The sequence below is a fragment of the Labeo rohita genome, chromosome 20, assembly GCF_022985175.1.
Source record: "Labeo rohita strain BAU-BD-2019 chromosome 20, IGBB_LRoh.1.0, whole genome shotgun sequence".
Classification (NCBI taxonomy): domain Eukaryota; kingdom Metazoa; phylum Chordata; class Actinopteri; order Cypriniformes; family Cyprinidae; genus Labeo; species Labeo rohita.
In genome coordinates, this window is record NC_066888.1 from 10,111,515 (window position 1) to 10,128,829 (window position 17,315).

The 17,315-nt window shown below is 34.5% G+C and overlaps 2 protein-coding genes across 2 annotated transcripts; one reads left to right on the top strand and one right to left on the bottom strand.

The window, feature by feature from the left end:
- Positions 1-1,074: 1,074 nt before the first annotated feature.
- On the bottom strand, positions 1,075-3,446 carry si:dkeyp-51f12.2 (uncharacterized protein LOC100151460 homolog). Its single transcript, XM_051092122.1, has 2 exons — positions 2,857-3,446; positions 1,075-1,526 (listed from the first exon to the last, which is right to left on the bottom strand). The coding sequence occupies exons 1-2, from the start codon at positions 3,138-3,140 to the stop codon at positions 1,286-1,288; spliced, it is 525 nt and encodes a 174-aa protein (XP_050948079.1). The 5' UTR covers positions 3,141-3,446; the 3' UTR covers positions 1,075-1,285.
- A 2,030-nt stretch (positions 3,447-5,476) lies between these two features.
- Positions 5,477-17,315, top strand: dhcr24 (24-dehydrocholesterol reductase). Its single transcript, XM_051139144.1, has 9 exons — positions 5,477-5,910; positions 6,383-6,538; positions 7,472-7,577; positions 9,046-9,164; positions 9,260-9,523; positions 9,711-9,854; positions 12,228-12,425; positions 14,062-14,240; positions 14,910-17,315. Exons 1-9 carry the CDS (start codon positions 5,680-5,682, stop codon positions 15,061-15,063), a joined length of 1,551 nt encoding a protein of 516 aa, XP_050995101.1. The 5' UTR covers positions 5,477-5,679; the 3' UTR covers positions 15,064-17,315.

The window sequence follows — 17,315 nt, forward strand, 5'->3', positions numbered from 1 at the left end:
GTGCTGCATGACTAGTGCAAAGATTTATAATCATATAGTGTTTGCCTTTGACATCAGAAAAATGAATATGAAAAGTGTGAGTCTGGTTCTTTAGTTTAAATTTAAAAAAAACATCATCTCAAATAAACATCTAATATGCACGCAAACAGAACTGATGTAAAGATTATTACCTCTGTAGATTATTCACTGAAGTTCAAAACCCATGGCATATATACAAAATGCAGAGAACACCCAGAAGTGCCCTTGTTAAAAGATGAATATCATTGTAATGGATGAGTCAGAGGAAGCAGTGGCTGTGAATGTCGTGTTTATAGTGTTCCAAACAATATTAACAGAGCATTAGTTCATCATTAAGCTCAGTAATGCTGTGTGGTTTTCTCAGCAGAGATGTGCTCCCATTATCAGGCACCACAAAGTGTGCTTTATGCATAAATCATCTCTCCGGCCAGATCTCTACAGTAACCTGACTGTGCGTTTTTTGACTCAAAACTGTGTGCTCATATGCCATGAAAATGTTCTTTACATTAAACACAATGTTACGCCCTGAGAGTCTAACAAATGGATAAATATACAAATTAAACACCTTCAAACCAGTTCTCTGGTATTTTTTCAAAAATGTTGGAATATCATGCAAATTATACCATGATGCCATAGGGCAAATGCATTTAAGTGCAATGGCTAGTTGAAAGAAGGTATTTTAACTAAAAAAAAAATTACCTGACTGACTTTAAAATTTCAAGTTCAGTCAACTCAAAAAAGTTTGGTCAACTTGAAATGTTAAGTTGTACTAGGTGACATTTTATATATTTGAATTGATTCAACTTAAAAATTTAAGTCAGCTGGGTAACAAGCCCAGCTTTTAAGTTTAACAAACCAAATTTACAATTTTAAGGCAGCAGGGTAACATATTATTTTAAGTTGACTCAACAAATTGCGTTTTTTTGTTCTTTAGTGTTGAGATGACTTGAAATGGCATATAACTAAACTTAAAGCCTTCTTTTTATTAAAAATGCATTGCATTATGTTTAATGAGATATTAACCACTTATTTCCAAAAGCTTATGTATAGATTTTACATTTATAATGCATTTTATTTGAGAAAAAGCATAATATTCTACATTTCCTTCTGATTAAGGCTGTAAACACATGGTTAAGATGAAAACCATCTCAAGAGGCACAAAACACCCCCTCGACGAGCTGTGGATTGTCAAAGCCTGTTTTGTAGCTTCATCAACACTTTGAGAATACTTTAGGGTGGGTCTCAAGAGATGATCGCGGCTCAGATGTCACACTTCGAAACTGATCTCCCGTGAGCGTCCAAAGAGAGGTTCAGTGAGCAGCTGTGTGTCTGAGTAGCTGCGTCTCAGGTGCGTAGAGCTCCTGGTGGTTTTGATGGCCACCTCATAAGGCGGAGGAGGTTCCATGTCCCAGTGAGGTGGCCGACCCCGACTGGTAGGGCTGAAACAGGTTGGCTCCATCGGGGGATAGTCCAAATCTTCACCATATACGCCTCGTCTTTGCAAAGTTCTTCAAAACACAATCACACATTATTATTTATAAGAGTACTGGGTTGAAGCGGAACTTGGATGTAGGTTGGTATATGCTGTTCTGTTCATCAACACTAGAGGGCCTTTCAGTATCAGAACAATAGCGCAGAGAAGCAGTAACTGATCTTAGACTTCTCCTCTAAGTGATTTTTAATGACATGTGAGGGTGGGAGAGAGGGGGAAAGGAAAGAGAGATGGAGCAAGTCTGGAGGGATATGGGTTATGGGTGGAAAAGTGAAATTATCTCCATGTTTCTCCATGCTCCTATCTATTCCAATCAATTTAAAAAAGCTGCAAAAAAGCTAAAAAGCTATTTTATGTGGGCTGCATTTTGGTGAATTATCTAGAGGAGCACTTACATATTTTTAAGGCTGGTCTTTTTATGGTAGATCATGTGTCCTCTTTCGTATTATGTTGGAAATATGTTAAAATTATTTTTAATGTAATGAATAACAATGTAATATCTGTGATAAAATGTTTGTGGGATGGAGTCTGAGTTCAGAGAGATTAGGCTGAATTTATATTTTGAGTCAAAAGTGCGTATAAAATTATATATAATTACTTTAAAGTACATAAAGTACATGTAAAATTTACAAAGTACAATATAACAAGTACAAGGTACATATAAAATTGCAAATTCATGAGTACTATACTATTATATATATATATATATATATATATATATATATATATATATATATATATATATATACATACTCACACACACACATACTTTACATAAAATAGATATAAAATTTAAAAAGTGCATATAAAATTGCAATTTCATTAGTAATTTTAGTAACTTTGTAGTATAATTATTCACGAAATATATACATATACATACACACACACACACACACATATATATATATATATATATTAGTAATTCTACAGTATAATTGCTCATGAAATATACAGTATATATATATATATATATATATATATATATATATATATAGTACATAAAATACATTTAAAACATACAAAGTACAATATAAAAAGTACAAAGTACATATAAAATTGCAATTTCATGAGTAATTCTATAGTACAATTGCTCACGAAATGTATAGGCTATATATGTATGCATATAAACTTTACATAAAATACATTTAAAATTTTAGAAGTACATATTAAATTGAAATTTCATTAGTAATTCTAGTATACTCACGAAATACACAGTACATATATATATATATATATATATACATAAAATACATTTAAAATTTTAAAAGTACAATATCTTCCTAATTTCGTCTTATCAGAATCATCAGCGCATTTATAGTTAATTTATGATGCGATTCCCCACTTACCCGTGCAGAAAGACGGACTGGGATTCGGGGAAGTGGTTTCCGGGCGGTGGGGTAAACAGAACTTGACTGTAGTCGTGGCTGTACTCTTCATTATAAGGCACCGGGTTTCTCTTGCCGTTCATCGCCCAGAAGAGCCCTAGTATGAGCATCACCGCCCCGAGCACCACACAGCACATGCTGAACGCCTGGAGTCGACTTTGACTAGTAGTTAGAAAAGCGGTGGAGCCACCGGTGACTATTAAAAATACTCCAATAAAAATAGCGCCATGATGTAATGAAGGCATAATGTCAATTCATAACATTGACCTATCTGTAAAGTTCCGGGCGCATCGTCCAGCTTCAAGATGATATCAACACTCCAGGGTGAATCAAGTTCCTCAAACGGAGACTTGTCTGCGCTGGTTTACTTCTGAAGGAAATTGCATTCCCTGTGCGCATTTTATGACTGATAATACCTTCATATTACCCAGTGTCTTGATTTAGGCACTTGTAGTAAAAAAGGACGTAAAGTGCATTATACAAATGTAACATGCACTCGATCGAAGCTGTGAGCTGCTGTTCACGCGCATCAGGGTTAGTCCGTGCTGTCAAATGAGCGCAGCTGCTTTGCTGTCAAACTCCTCTATCATTATAAGAGCATCATTAGAGTTCATGCCCCACCCCAGAGCCGTCTGTAGGCCAGATGGTTATTGGCATGAATTTGAAAATATGATTCCCAACAAGAAGACATGTAAAGATCCCTTAAACTATCTATTTGTTGTACAGAGACCCTAACCTTTTTAAAATAGATTTCCTCATATGGACAGGTTTAAATGAAAATCCAATTGATAAATGTATTTGTAGTAGCCTTTAACAGTTATAAACAGTTTGCCGGTTATCCCTTCATGAGCTGCTCAGACGTCAATTTAAGTTCTTTAGTTATTTGTATCGCTCACAAATTTCATATAGCTTTTAGATTTCTCTTTATGATTTTTTTCATGTTTTTTTTTATAAAAATAAATATTAATTAAAGTGATAATTCACCAAAAAAAAAAAAAAAAAAAAAAAAAAAAAATCACCCTCAAGATGTACCAAACCTGTATGAGGAATAAGATATTTTGAAGAATGTTGCATAGGAAATATTGCCGGTAGCCACTGACTTCCATAGTATGGAAAAAATATGCACAATATGAAAGTCAGTGGCTACTGGCAACTGTTTGCTTACATTCTTTGGTCTTGTGTGTTCGGTCTGTTGTGTCTAATGTAGCAAACACAGATCTTTCCCTATACACCACCAGTCAAACGTGTTTGAACAGTAAGATTTTTAATGTTTCTTAAAGAATTCTCTTCTGCTCACCAAGCCTGCATTTATTGGAACCAAAATACAGCAAAAGCAGTAATATTATGAAATATTTTTACTATTTAAAATATCTGCATTCTATTTGAATATATATTTTAAAATGTAATATATTCCTGTGATCAAAGCTGAATTTTTAGCATCATTACTCCAGTCACATGTTCCTTCAGAAGTCCTTTCTAATATTCTGATTTGCTGCAAGTAATTTTTTTTTCTCGGTTTCTTTGATGAATAGAAAATTCAGAAGAACAGCATTTATCTGAAATAGAAATCTTTTGTAACATTATAAATGTCTTTGAATTTGTATCTGAATGGTATAGTGCATAATGTTACAAAAGCTTTTTATTTCAGATAAATGCTGATCTTTGGATCTTTGTATTCTTCAAAGTATTCTGAAAAATATGTATTTAAGTGTTTTAAATATTAATAATAATTATAATAATAAAAAAAAATCTGCATATTAGAATGATTTCTGAAGGATCACGTGACACTGAAGAATGATGCTGAAAATTCAGCTTTGATCACAAGAATAAATTACATTTTAAAATACATTCAAAAAGAAAGATTTTTTTAAATAGTAAAAATATTTCACAATATTACTGCTCTTGCAGTATTTTGAATCAAATAAATGCAGGCTTGGTGAGCAGAAGAGACAAATCTTACTGTTCAAAAACTTCTCACTAGTAGTATATATGTATATAAAATTCCAATTTTATAGGTACTTTTTATGTGTAAATCAAAACAGCTGTAGTAAAATGGGTGTGAGTGTATGTGAGTGCCCATTTATTGATACTAAAATAGCACTAAACTTTTTTTTCCTTTTGATGTCTTAACAAGGAGAGTTGAATTTAGAGTGAAAACCATACTAGTAGTCTAGTAGTCTAGTGTGGTTCATGTTTGATGATTTTTTAACATAAAATACTGTTCCCAGAACGCTATTAACCAAAAATTCCATAAATTTTAACCATAGACTTATTTTACTCATAATCATAAACCACTATGATAAAACCCTCTTCTAAACGCGAGAAAATAATCTATTAAATTGTAGCATTTTTAAACGGAAATGTATGCCTATAACTGTACTGCTTTCACTAGTCGCCTCATTTCTCAACTACTGTATAATAATGATCACATCTCACTGAGTCAATGGTGTGACGGTGTTTCTTTCTTGTGATTGGCTGAACGGACGGTACGCAACCACTGGCGTCATCTGATTTGACGCGCTACTGGCCAATCATCGCATGTTGGGGGCGGTGCTTAGACCACCTGGCCAAGTTCCTAAACAGCAAGGAAAATATAGATGACTAATAGCGAGCGTGCAAGTGAAGAAACTACGCGTATTAAGGAATACAAGAAATCACAGTAAATTTATCAGACTTTTGTTTTATGCAGCATTTGTTAAATCAAAAGCTAGCAACACGCTCCATGCGTTTTTAAATTTCATTGTAATTAACGTTAGGCATTTCGTGATTTAAAAAGCTGTCGGAATGGATCTGTTGTTATATTTGGGTGGGTTAGTTGTTTTGTTTTTGGTATGGATTAAAGTAAAGGGCTTGGAGTACGTGATAATACACCAGAGATGGATCTTCGTTTGCCTCTTTCTGCTCCCCTTATCCGTCGTCTTTGATGTGTACTATTACCTGCGTGCGTGGATCATCTTCAAGATGTGCTCAGCGCCCAAGCAGCACGACCAGCGAGTCAGAGATATTCAGAGACAGGTAACTGCAAAACTTTTATTATACTTTATTTATAATTTAATATTTGATGTATTGTAGTATTGCACAGATGATCATACGTTATGCATACAAATTAAATACTTGTAATATTAGTGAACATGCATGGAAAAAAACAAAACAAAACAAAACATGAAATGTGCATGTAATATAAAGGGCAGTGCCTCTTCAAAAAAATTCTGATAAAAATAATTGATGGTACAATAAAAAGTAGCGGACAGCCTCTCTCCAAGTTGTGGGGGGTGGTAAAAGTAGGGGCGTGACGAAAACTTACTGACACGCCCCCTACCATTTGACACACCATGACAGGTGCACCAGTCTAGTTATTGACTAATTTTTTTTTTTTTTTTGCATGAATCAATGTAAAAAAAAAAAAAAAAAAAAAAAGAATATATAAACTTGATGAGACTTCGATGCAATTTGGTTTTAAAAAAAATGTGACTATTTAAATTTTCAGGTGCGAGAATGGAAAAACGAGGGAGGGAAGAAACATATGTGCACAGGTCGTCCAGGATGGTTGACTGTGTCTCTCAGAGTGGGAAAATACAAGAAGACGCACAAGAACATCATGATTAACATGATGGACATTTTGGAGGTGGACACAAAACGGCAGGTGCTTGATGCCAGATATTATTTTTTGGCAGTAAAATTGTTTAAATCTCTTCTTCTCATTTAAATTTAAAGAAATAGTTCACCAAAATGAGCATTTGCTGAAAATGTACTTACTTTCAGGCCATCCAAGGTGTGGATGAGTTTGTTTCTTCATCGGAACAGATTTGGAGAAATTCAGCATTACGTAACTGGGTCACCAATGGATCCTCTGCGGTGAATGGGTGCCGTCAGAATGAGAGTCTAAACACCTGATAAAAACATCACAATAATCCACAAGTAATTTATACTGTATGACTCCAGTCCATCAATTTATGTCTTGTGAAGTGAAAAACTGTATGTTTGTAATAAACAAATCTAACATTAAGGCATTTTAACATTAAACTGTTTAAAATCCATAACGCTTCCTTTCGGTAAAAAAAAATCCGTCCTCCGTTATCCTCAAAATCCACTGACATATTTGTTTAGAACTGTTTTGGACTATTTTAATTGTAAACAGTGCTCGGTCTGGGCATATTTCTCTCCTGATTCAGAAAAGATGTATTTTTCTCTGGAGAAAGCAATATTTTGAATAGAGGATGCTTACGCTTGATGGACTGATGTTGTGTGGATTACATTTGGATTATTGTGATGTTTTAAATCGGTTGTTTGGAGTCTCATTCTGACGGCACCCATTCTTAGCAGAGGATCCATTGGTGAGCAAGTGATAGAATGATCAATTTCTCTACATCTACATCTTGGCCTGAGGATGAGTAAATTTGATTTTTTGGGGTGAACTATTTTGAAAGACAAAGCTTTAATTCGACAGCAAACGTGTGTAGATGAGAATTTTAAAAGTAATTTGTCATAAGTGATAATTAGCAATATTACAATGTAAAGTAAGGAAATGTGCAATTGTTACAAACAACAAATCCAGCATGTATGTCACATTTTCCAGGTGGTGCGTGTGGAACCCTTAGCTAACATGGGTCAGGTGACCGCTCTGCTCAACTCTATTGGCTGGACACTGCCTGTGTTACCTGAACTCGATGACCTCACAGTTGGTAGGTTTTACGAGAGAAAAACGAGTAAACAAATGTTTAATTAATGCATCATTCACTGAATGGTTTTTATCCAAAATGACTTACTTTGCATTTGAGGATGTGGCTCTGTAGTTTATTTTCTGTAAGACAGTAGATCTAAATATTAATTTAATTTGCAGGAAAAATAATGTGAACCTTTGGACATACTATGAATTCAGAAACATATGCGTATAAAGGATTCACTTTTTTTCCCAGCATCTGTGCGTTAAGCCTAAATATGCTTTTTTGTTACCAAGTCTCAGATTACAGCAAACTCTTATTTATGTGGCGTCTAGATGCATTTGAACATTTTCTCTTCAGCACACAGTAACACTTTTGTCCATTTAGATGAAGACTGTAAGTCATCTCTGACCTGTCCAATCTCTCCCTTTCTTTCCGCATGCACCACAAGGGATTTGTTTAATGTCTCTGAGCACTTGCAGATATTTGCTTTCTTTAAATGGAGCATAACGTTCTCTCCTGATCAATATTATATGCCGTGTGTGGTGCATCAGAGGCTGCTCATAATTAGGTTACGGATGAGCATAGTCCCTGTTTCAATGAGGCAGATTAGATTAGGGCGGATACGGGTCCTATTGCTGAAAGTGTTTATAGATCCCAGAAAAGAGCGCTCATCGGCGTAGAAATGTTTTACACTGACTCTCCTTCAAATTCATTTGTAATTCTGTAGAGACACAGTACTTGGTAATAAGACATGGGAAAGGTGTGTTGTGATTGTGTGTTGAACGATAGGAGATGTTTCTAGCCACATATATTGATTCCTATATCTTCAATACTGTAAGCACTGTTCGAAAGCGATCGTTTTATATAAAACCATTTCTATAAAGCAGTTTAGAGTCGTGTATCTATTATCAAAGGTCAGTTATTTGGACTTTTGACTCTTCCTTTTTTTATCTCTAAGTTGACTAGGTTGAATAGGTTGGTTTTGGTGTTCCATGAATCTTTTTTAAAGCATTAGAAGCATGATTTTTTTTTGTAGGGAGAACTATTAAATATTTTAAGTTACCTAATATAATGGTAATGTAATTTTTTATTTTTTATTTTTTTTTTTTAAGTAAGACAACATATTTCTTGAGCAGCAAATCATCATATTAGAATGATTTATAAAGAATCATGTGACACTAAAGACTGGAGTAATAGCTGCTGAAAATTCAGCTTTGCCTTTAGAAGAATAAATTATATTTTAAAATGTATTAAAATTTAAAACAGCTCATTTAAATTGTAATAATATTTCACAATATTATTTTACTGTATTTTTTAATCAAATAAATGCAGCTGTGGTGAGCATAAGACACTTTTCAAAAGCAGTAGCGTATTACATTTTACATTTGCATTCAATTTATATTATTAATGCATGTTTTGGCCATTTATTATGATTGACTTCCCCATCCAGAAACTGTTTCTCATGATTGTCTGATGTTGTGTTCAGGTGGGCTGGTAATGGGAACAGGCATTGAGTCTTCATCTCACATCTACGGCCTGTTCCAGCACATTTGTGTGGCTTTTGAGCTGGTGTTGGCTGATGGTAGTCTGGTCCGCTGCACTGAGGTGAGTCCGCTGTTACAGATGATATAAAATACCCACACACACACATACATGGGTAAGATAAAACAAATGTTTTAAAACAAAATTATTGCTTATAGAAAGAAAACTCGGACCTGTTCTATGCCGTTCCCTGGTCCTGCGGTACACTGGGGTTCCTGGTTGCGGCAGAGATCCGGATAATCCCAGTTCGAAAATGGGTTAAGCTTCGCTACGAACCTGTACGTGGCCTGGATGCTATCTGCAAGAAGTTTGCAGAGGAATCAGCCAACAAGGAAAACCAGTTTGTGGAGGGACTGCAGTACTCTCGGGACGAGGCCGTGATTATGACAGGCACCATGACAGATCATGCAGAGCCTGACAAGGTGATAATGAATGTTCTGTAATGTAAATCTGATTGCTTTTACTTTTTCTATGGCCCAGCTGCTAATTCTCTAAATATTAGCATCGGCCGTTGAGACGCCAACTTTCCGAGTGGCACTGGTGCATGTTTATCTACAATTGTAGATATCATACCATTTCATTTTCTCTGTTTTTCTCTTTGTTTTTTAGACTAACTGTATAGGTTACTATTACAAGCCGTGGTTCTTTCGGCATGTGGAGGGTTTCCTAAGACAGAACCGAGTTGCAGTGGAGTACATTCCTCTCCGGCACTATTACCACAGACACACCCGCAGCATCTTCTGGGAATTACAAGTAAGTGACTCTGGAAAATGTCACTCAACACAACATAATTGCCAAACGATCTTCATTTTTTTAATATTTTTTCTTTTTGTTCTTTAGGAAAAAACAGTCAGTGATTTTTAGTGGCAGTATAAAGTTTTTCTCAAGTTTACATAGTTTTCTCAGCAGATTAACGATGAATGTAGAGAATCACATTAACTTGATTCGCAACAATTCTTCATTTAACACAACATATACCACCATTTAAAAGTTTGGGTTATATGATTTTTTTTAAATGCTGTTAAAAGTCTCTTATGCTCACCAAGGCTGTGTTTATTTTATCAAAAATACTTTAAATAGTAATATTGTGAAGTATATGTTTTAAATGAAAGTTTTATTTATGTTATTTATTCTTATTTTCGTTATTTAGTCTTTATCGTCACTTTTAATCAATTTAAAGCATCCTTGTTAGATTAAAGTATTAATTTCTATAATTGAAGAATTAATTTCTGAAGAAAGAAAGACATGAACATCTTGGATGACAAGGGGGTGAGTACATTATATGTGAATCTTTGTTTTGGAAGTGGACTTCTCCTTTAAAGGGTTAGTTCATCCAAAAATGGAATTTAGCTTATTATTTACTGACCCTTCAGGCATCCTAGGTGGATATGACTTGTATTATCCTGGCACTTCCAAGCTTTATCGTGGCTAGACGGGTGTTTCTCTTCATCAGTCCAAAACAAGTCCAATAAAGTGCATCTATCCATAATAAAAAAGCCTCCTGTAGCGAATCAATGCATTTTTTATAAGAATTTTATATTTGAAATCAAATGTAAGCATCACTTTAATCTAGCCTGTGCCGACTAATCATACACGGAAGCAGCTTCGGGCGGATGGCGTAGGACGTTGGTGTTGCACATGCACCAGTGAGTTGAAAACTAATCGCACAAACCAACGTTTGTTTACGGGAGCAAAGGAAGCAAAGTTTTCTTATTTTAGAAAAGGAAAACCTGTCTGCTCTTGGCTTATATCGAAATCCTCCGTCATTCTTCTTTACAATTCCTCGATTTGTGCTTCTTAAATGTTTTGTTTTGGACAAGCTAGATTAATGTGATTCTTAGGTTTTAAAAATGTATATTTAAATACATCGATTCGCTACAGGAGGCCTTTATGCACCCCCTGGAGCTGTGTGAGGCACTTTATATTATGGATGGATGCGCTTCATTGGACTTGTTTTGGACTGATGAAGAGAAACACACGTCTATGCCATTCTACAGCTTGGAAGTGCCAGGATAATTTTTAATATAACTCTGATTGGATTTGTCTGAAAGAAGGAAGTCATATACACCTAGGATGCCTGGAGGGTGAGTAAATAATGGGGTAATTTTCATTTTTTTGAATGAACTATCCCTTTAAGACGAAAGGACTACAGACAATAGATGCTGTTAGGACCTCCCGCTGGAGATCCTGCAGTCTACAGTTATTCTAACTACATAGACCATTTGGTTCACACCTTTGCAGACACCGCTTCTGCTGATTGCATCCGTGGCACAGTCACTATGCAAATTTTGCAAAATCTGGCTAAAGATACACATAATCTTTCACTCTTTATTATTCCTTTATTCATTTTATTTTTCAGGTCTCAATGAGTGTCCCATAATACAACTATTTTATTTATTCTATAGTCCAATGTAATGTGAGGAGTTTAGTTTTCGATTATGATCTCCACAGTTATGCTAACATTCTGCTGTGCGATTAGCGGTGTATTATGATTGGATCTCTAGGGATTGTATCTTATATTATTAATATCAGACTCTTATTGTGAAAGCCTGTTACAAGTTTAAACTTTCAATTTGGCTTTTGGTTTGTGGTGTACTCTCAAAGTGTATCAAGAGTTTGAGACACTTAGTCAGACATGCACTTTCTCCTCTGTGGTTCCATTAGCTCTAACATTTTTCACTTGTCCCATAATGCATAGTTAAAGAGAACACTATTATCCTTCTCTTCCATCGTAATCAAGCCACATTTCTCGCTCTCTCTCTTAACCTTTGTCTTTCACTCTAGAACATACTCACACAGTTTGGATGGATTATAGTCACTAAAACCATCCATTAGCTACAGGAAGTGTGCCTTGTCTGTTGATAGTCTAACATTACTCAATAAATTATGCAGCTAAAGCTAAGATGGACAAAGTCAGGAGTGTCTTTGACTGTAAAACATGACTTTTCGGATTATGATGACTGAAGTCTGTTCTCAGACTCTCAACTTCCTTTAATAACTGAACATGGTTAGTCATTTCTTTTCTGTTGTCTTATTCTATATCTTGTTCTCCTTTACTTTTTCATCTATCAAGAATATATTTTCCGTATTATTTCCAACCACCATTCCTTGTTGTCTGTTTTTCAGGACATCATCCCATTTGGGAATAACCCGTTGTTCAGGTATGTGTTTGGCTGGATGGTTCCTCCTAAGATCTCCCTGCTGAAGCTCACTCAGGGAGAGACCATCCGCAAACTGTATGAGCAGCACCACGTGGTGCAGGACATGCTGGTCCCCTTGAAGCACATCAAGAGCGCCATCCTACGCTTCCACGAGGACATTCGTGTGAGACATTCATGCACACAAGCATGCAAAATTTATAAGCTAAATTTATACAGTTTTGTCTGTTTGTTTCTTTTTTATACTAGAAAAATTAAATGGCGAGATCACCCAAAAATGAAAATTATGTCATTAATTACTCACCCTCATGTCGTTCCAAACCCGTAAGACCTTTGTTCATCTCAGAACAAAAATTAAGATATTTTTGATGAAATCCAAGAGCTTTCTGACCCTGCATAGACAGCAACACAACTACAACTACTATGTTCAAGGCCTAGGAAGGTAGTAAGGACATCATTAAAATAGTCCATGTGACATCAGTGGTTCAACCTTAATTTTATGAAACTATGAGAATCATTTTTGTGCGCAAAGAAAACAAAAATAATGACTTTATTTAGTTTCTTCTCTTATGTGTCAGTCTTCAACGCATGTTCACGAGAGTACGGCGATGCATGCGTGTGGAGACGGAGTTCTGATGTAGAACATTCATCTCTTTTAGTCTATCGTTTGTATATTCTGGTTCAAATAAGTAAAGGTGTGCAAATCTTCAGACATGTTTACGAAGACTGTTTCTTGCCTCATGGTATTATCATGAATGTGCAGAGGAGACTGACACAGAAAAGAAGAAATTGTTGAATAAAGTTGTTATTTTTGTTTCCTTTGTGCACCAAAAATTCTTTGAATGCATAAAATTAAGGTTGAACCACTGATGTCACATGGACTATTTTAATGATGTCTTTACTACCTTTCTGGGCCTTGAATGTGCCAGTTGCATTGCTGTCTATGCAGGGTCAGAAAGCTCTTGGATTTAATCAGAAATACCTTAATTTGTGTTCTGAAAATGAACAAACGTCTTATGGGTTTGGAACGTCAGGGTGAGTAATTAATGAATTTAATTGAATTTTCATTTTTTGCTTCAAGCTAAAGCTTCAATAAGGAATTGTATATTTACATCAAAATATATTTTATTGTAGAACAAAATGTTACAGTCTGTTCCAGTAATGTTCACCACAGGTCTTATTTTACTCAAAAATCGAAAGCTGCTATTCTGAAAACCCATTAGAAATTCTTGAGGGAACACATGACTTGAAAAGCTAATTCTCTTCCAGGTTTTATGACTGCAAACTGAACAGCTTTATAGCAGCCAAATCAGAACAATGTCTATGATGAAAAAAGAGCCAGTATTACCTATATTATCGTATATACCGCTACTGTGAAGGTCATTATTTAACAAGGACCATTATTTAGCAAGGATGCATTAAATTGATCTAAATTGATCAAAATTGACAGCAAAGACATTAATAATGTTACAAAAGATATTCTATTTTAAGTAAATGCTATACTTTTGAACTTTTTAGTCATTAAAGAATCCTGGAAAAAAAGTATCATGATTTCCACAAAAAAATAAATGAATAATAAAATAATAATAATAATAATAATAATTTAAAAATAAATCAGTATATTAGAATGACTTCTGAAGGATCATGTGACACTGAAGACTGGAGTAATGATGCTGAAATATCAATTATTTTAAATTGTAATGATATTTCACAATATTATTTATTACTATTTTTTTTTTTTTTTAACATTTTAAAAGCTTATAGTACAAATCCCAAATTTTTACTTTTTATGTGCGTTATAGGTGTATCCACTGTGGCTGTGTCCCTTCGTGCTGCCCAACCAGCCAGGAATGGTGCATCCAAAAGGAGATGAAGATGAACTATATGTTGATATCGGAGCTTATGGGGAGCCCAAAGTCAAACATTTTGAGGCCAAATCATCCACACGGCAGCTGGAGAAGTTTGTCAGAGAAGTTCATGGGTCAGTTAGCACTTTTCGTTTTTCCATTGTTTGGTAGAACTACATTAATAAAAATTGGGCCAAAGTTCAACATTCAGTTTATAAAATTTAGTAAAATTGTCTGTGAAAAAGGGCTTTATAATGTAGTTAAAGAAATTAAAGGGGTGCTATTATGCTTTTTCACTTTTTGAACTTTAGTCAGTGTGTGGTGTGTGTCTTTGGGCATAAAAAAGATACAAAGTTACAAATCTCAAAATCCACTCCAAAGGGAGATATATAATAATGCGTTTTTCGAACCACCAAGCATTAGAGCATGTTCTAGTACATCCTCAAAACAAAATGAAGACTGTGAAAAAGAGCATAATAGGACCCCTTTAAGTTGAAGTAATACTGTAAGTTATTTTTATTTATTGTATTTTTTTTTTTTACCTTTATTTATATAGTGCTTTTAAAAATACAGATTGTGTCAAAGCAGCTTTACATGCAGCTTTTTATTAAATAGGAAAATAGTGTGTCAATAATGCAGAAGGACAACAGTAAACACTCAATTTTCAGTTAAAGTCAGTTCATCATTGAATTCAGTGATGTCATCATCCAGCTCAGTTCAGTTCAAATAGTAACTGTGCAATCAAGGCGACGATATCGCTGGTAATTAAGTGTCCTTTATATCACTCTTTCATCCATTTCTAGATTCCAGATGCTGTATGCTGATGTGTACATGGATCGACAGGAATTCTGGGAGATGTTTGATGGCACATTGTACCACAAACTCAGAAAGCAACTTAATTGTGAAGGTGCATTTCCTGAAGTCTATGACAAAATCTGCAAGTCCGCAAGACACTAAATACAACCAAACCTGAATGGTGTGACCAATAGAACAAAAAACTGTACAACCCTTTTGTTAAAATAAATTAGCGTATTGAAGCAGATGCACTTAAAGGGCAAATACTCTTATTTCATGAAGGAGCACTAGCTAAATTTTCAACCTCCTTGTCATATGTCTATGTTTAAGACAAAAAAAAAAAAAAATGCCCTTATTATTCCCAACTTTGAATACATGATTAGATTCATTAAAACAAACAATATATACATTCAAATGTGAATAAACTATAAATTAAACTATTTTAGAGTACTTTGTATAATAATCTGTTGAGAATTATATATAATTTATTTAAAAATTGTAATAAGAGTTATCAATGATTATTATGAAAAATAATATTTGAGAAGATATTCTCTATTTTCCTACATTGTGAATGTTGCCTACCTCAAAACTAAATGTCTTAATATCTAACATAGTGATTTATTTTTGAGGTGTATGCAAAGAGATATTTTATCTACTAAAATTATTAACGCACTTCTTTATATAAAACTGGCACAATTTGTGAATGTATTTAGTATTTGTTTTAGACCCATAATGTACCACTTTTTATTATAAAGCACATATATTTGTGCTAATTACGGATTTACTTTTTAGTACAGTTACTGTTATTGTTGGTTATATAGATTAGGTTATTTTAGGTCTGTGAACTAAATAATAACAGTATTCATATTTGTGGCCTTCTGAACATGTTTTTGCCCCTTTATACTGTGTTCGCAATGTATTTCTCTATTTGTATTTTCAGTGTAATGAAACTATGTGGATGTCACATACACTCAAAAATTCTGGGTTGTTTTGACCCAGCTGTTGGGTTAAACTTTTAACACAGCCTTCTGTGTAAAGGCTTAAAAATTACTATATTTCTTGTTTAAAATGAACTCAAAGTAGGTTGGAAATTAACATTTATCATGTTCAGTAAATGAAAATGTATTAATAAGTTGAATAAATAATACTTAAAGGGGTTATCAGATGCAAAGTTGACTTTTACATGTTGTTTGAACATTAATGTGTGTTGGCAGTGTATGTACAAATCTACCCTATAATGATAAAAATCCATGCAGTGGTTTTTAATTAATCTGTACAAATAATATTTCCTTTTTCAAATCGAGCCATTCTCACACCGACAGAGGCCGCTCCCACAATAGTTTATTGACATGAGCGTCTTACCTCAGATCAGCTGTAACAGTCCGACCTCAATTGTTTCGATGCCGGAGCAGGGATGTAAGTTAGACAAGAATATCTCTGATTGAGCGATTGAGGTGTTGTGTTTCTGGATGTAATAATGAACATAGTGGTCGTCATTTACTCCTGACATCTGAGCCGCTGCAGATGCAGTGGATTACGTTTGTTTGTGAAGGGAATGCACCTCCTGATCTACATATATCCGTCTATGTTCGTGCAAATCATTTGTGATCCAGCTTCACCTACAGCAGAAGTGAGTGTAAGGTTTTTATTTATGAATCTGCAATCACCTTTACTAATAATGTGCTAATTAGCAAGTTTAGTGGCTAAATGCGGTTAAAGTAAACAGGTTTGTCACTCCACAGAGAGAAGAGAGGGGGCGGGGCGAGCAGAGCTCATTAACATTTAAAGCAACCATTAACATTTAAACCAAATCATTCGTGATCCAGCTTCACCTACAGCTCATGTGAGTAGAAGATTTTTTTTTTATGAATCTCTGCAATCACATTTCCTAATAATGTACTTGTTAACAAGTTTAGCGGCTAAATGCGGCTAAAGTAAACAGGTTCGTCACTCCACAGAAAGCAGCCTCGACCAGAACAGGAAGATTTTTGCAAAGCTGATTTTGGCAAGGTAAAAAGGGTGTTGTTTTACACTACCATTGAGAATTTTTAACCAAAATATATTACAGATTTTTCATTAAGACCCTGAAGAATCATATCAACTTGTGGAAAATGAGCATCCGATGACCCCTTTAAATAATACGTATATATATTTTTAGTTGCTTATTAATAAATGTTCACCTTTTGATTACCTTTTGATGTGCACCTAGTAATAATGTGTCTGATTTTTAATTTACAACCTATTTTGGGTTTATTTTAATCCAGCCATATAGTAATTTATAAAGAATAGTTGAGTTAAATAAAACTACCCAGAAGGTTGGGTTAAACATTTAACCCAATCGCTTTTTAAACCAGCATTTTTTAGAGTGTAGATATCAGTCTCAACATACCCATTAAAATGAATAATTTAACTCA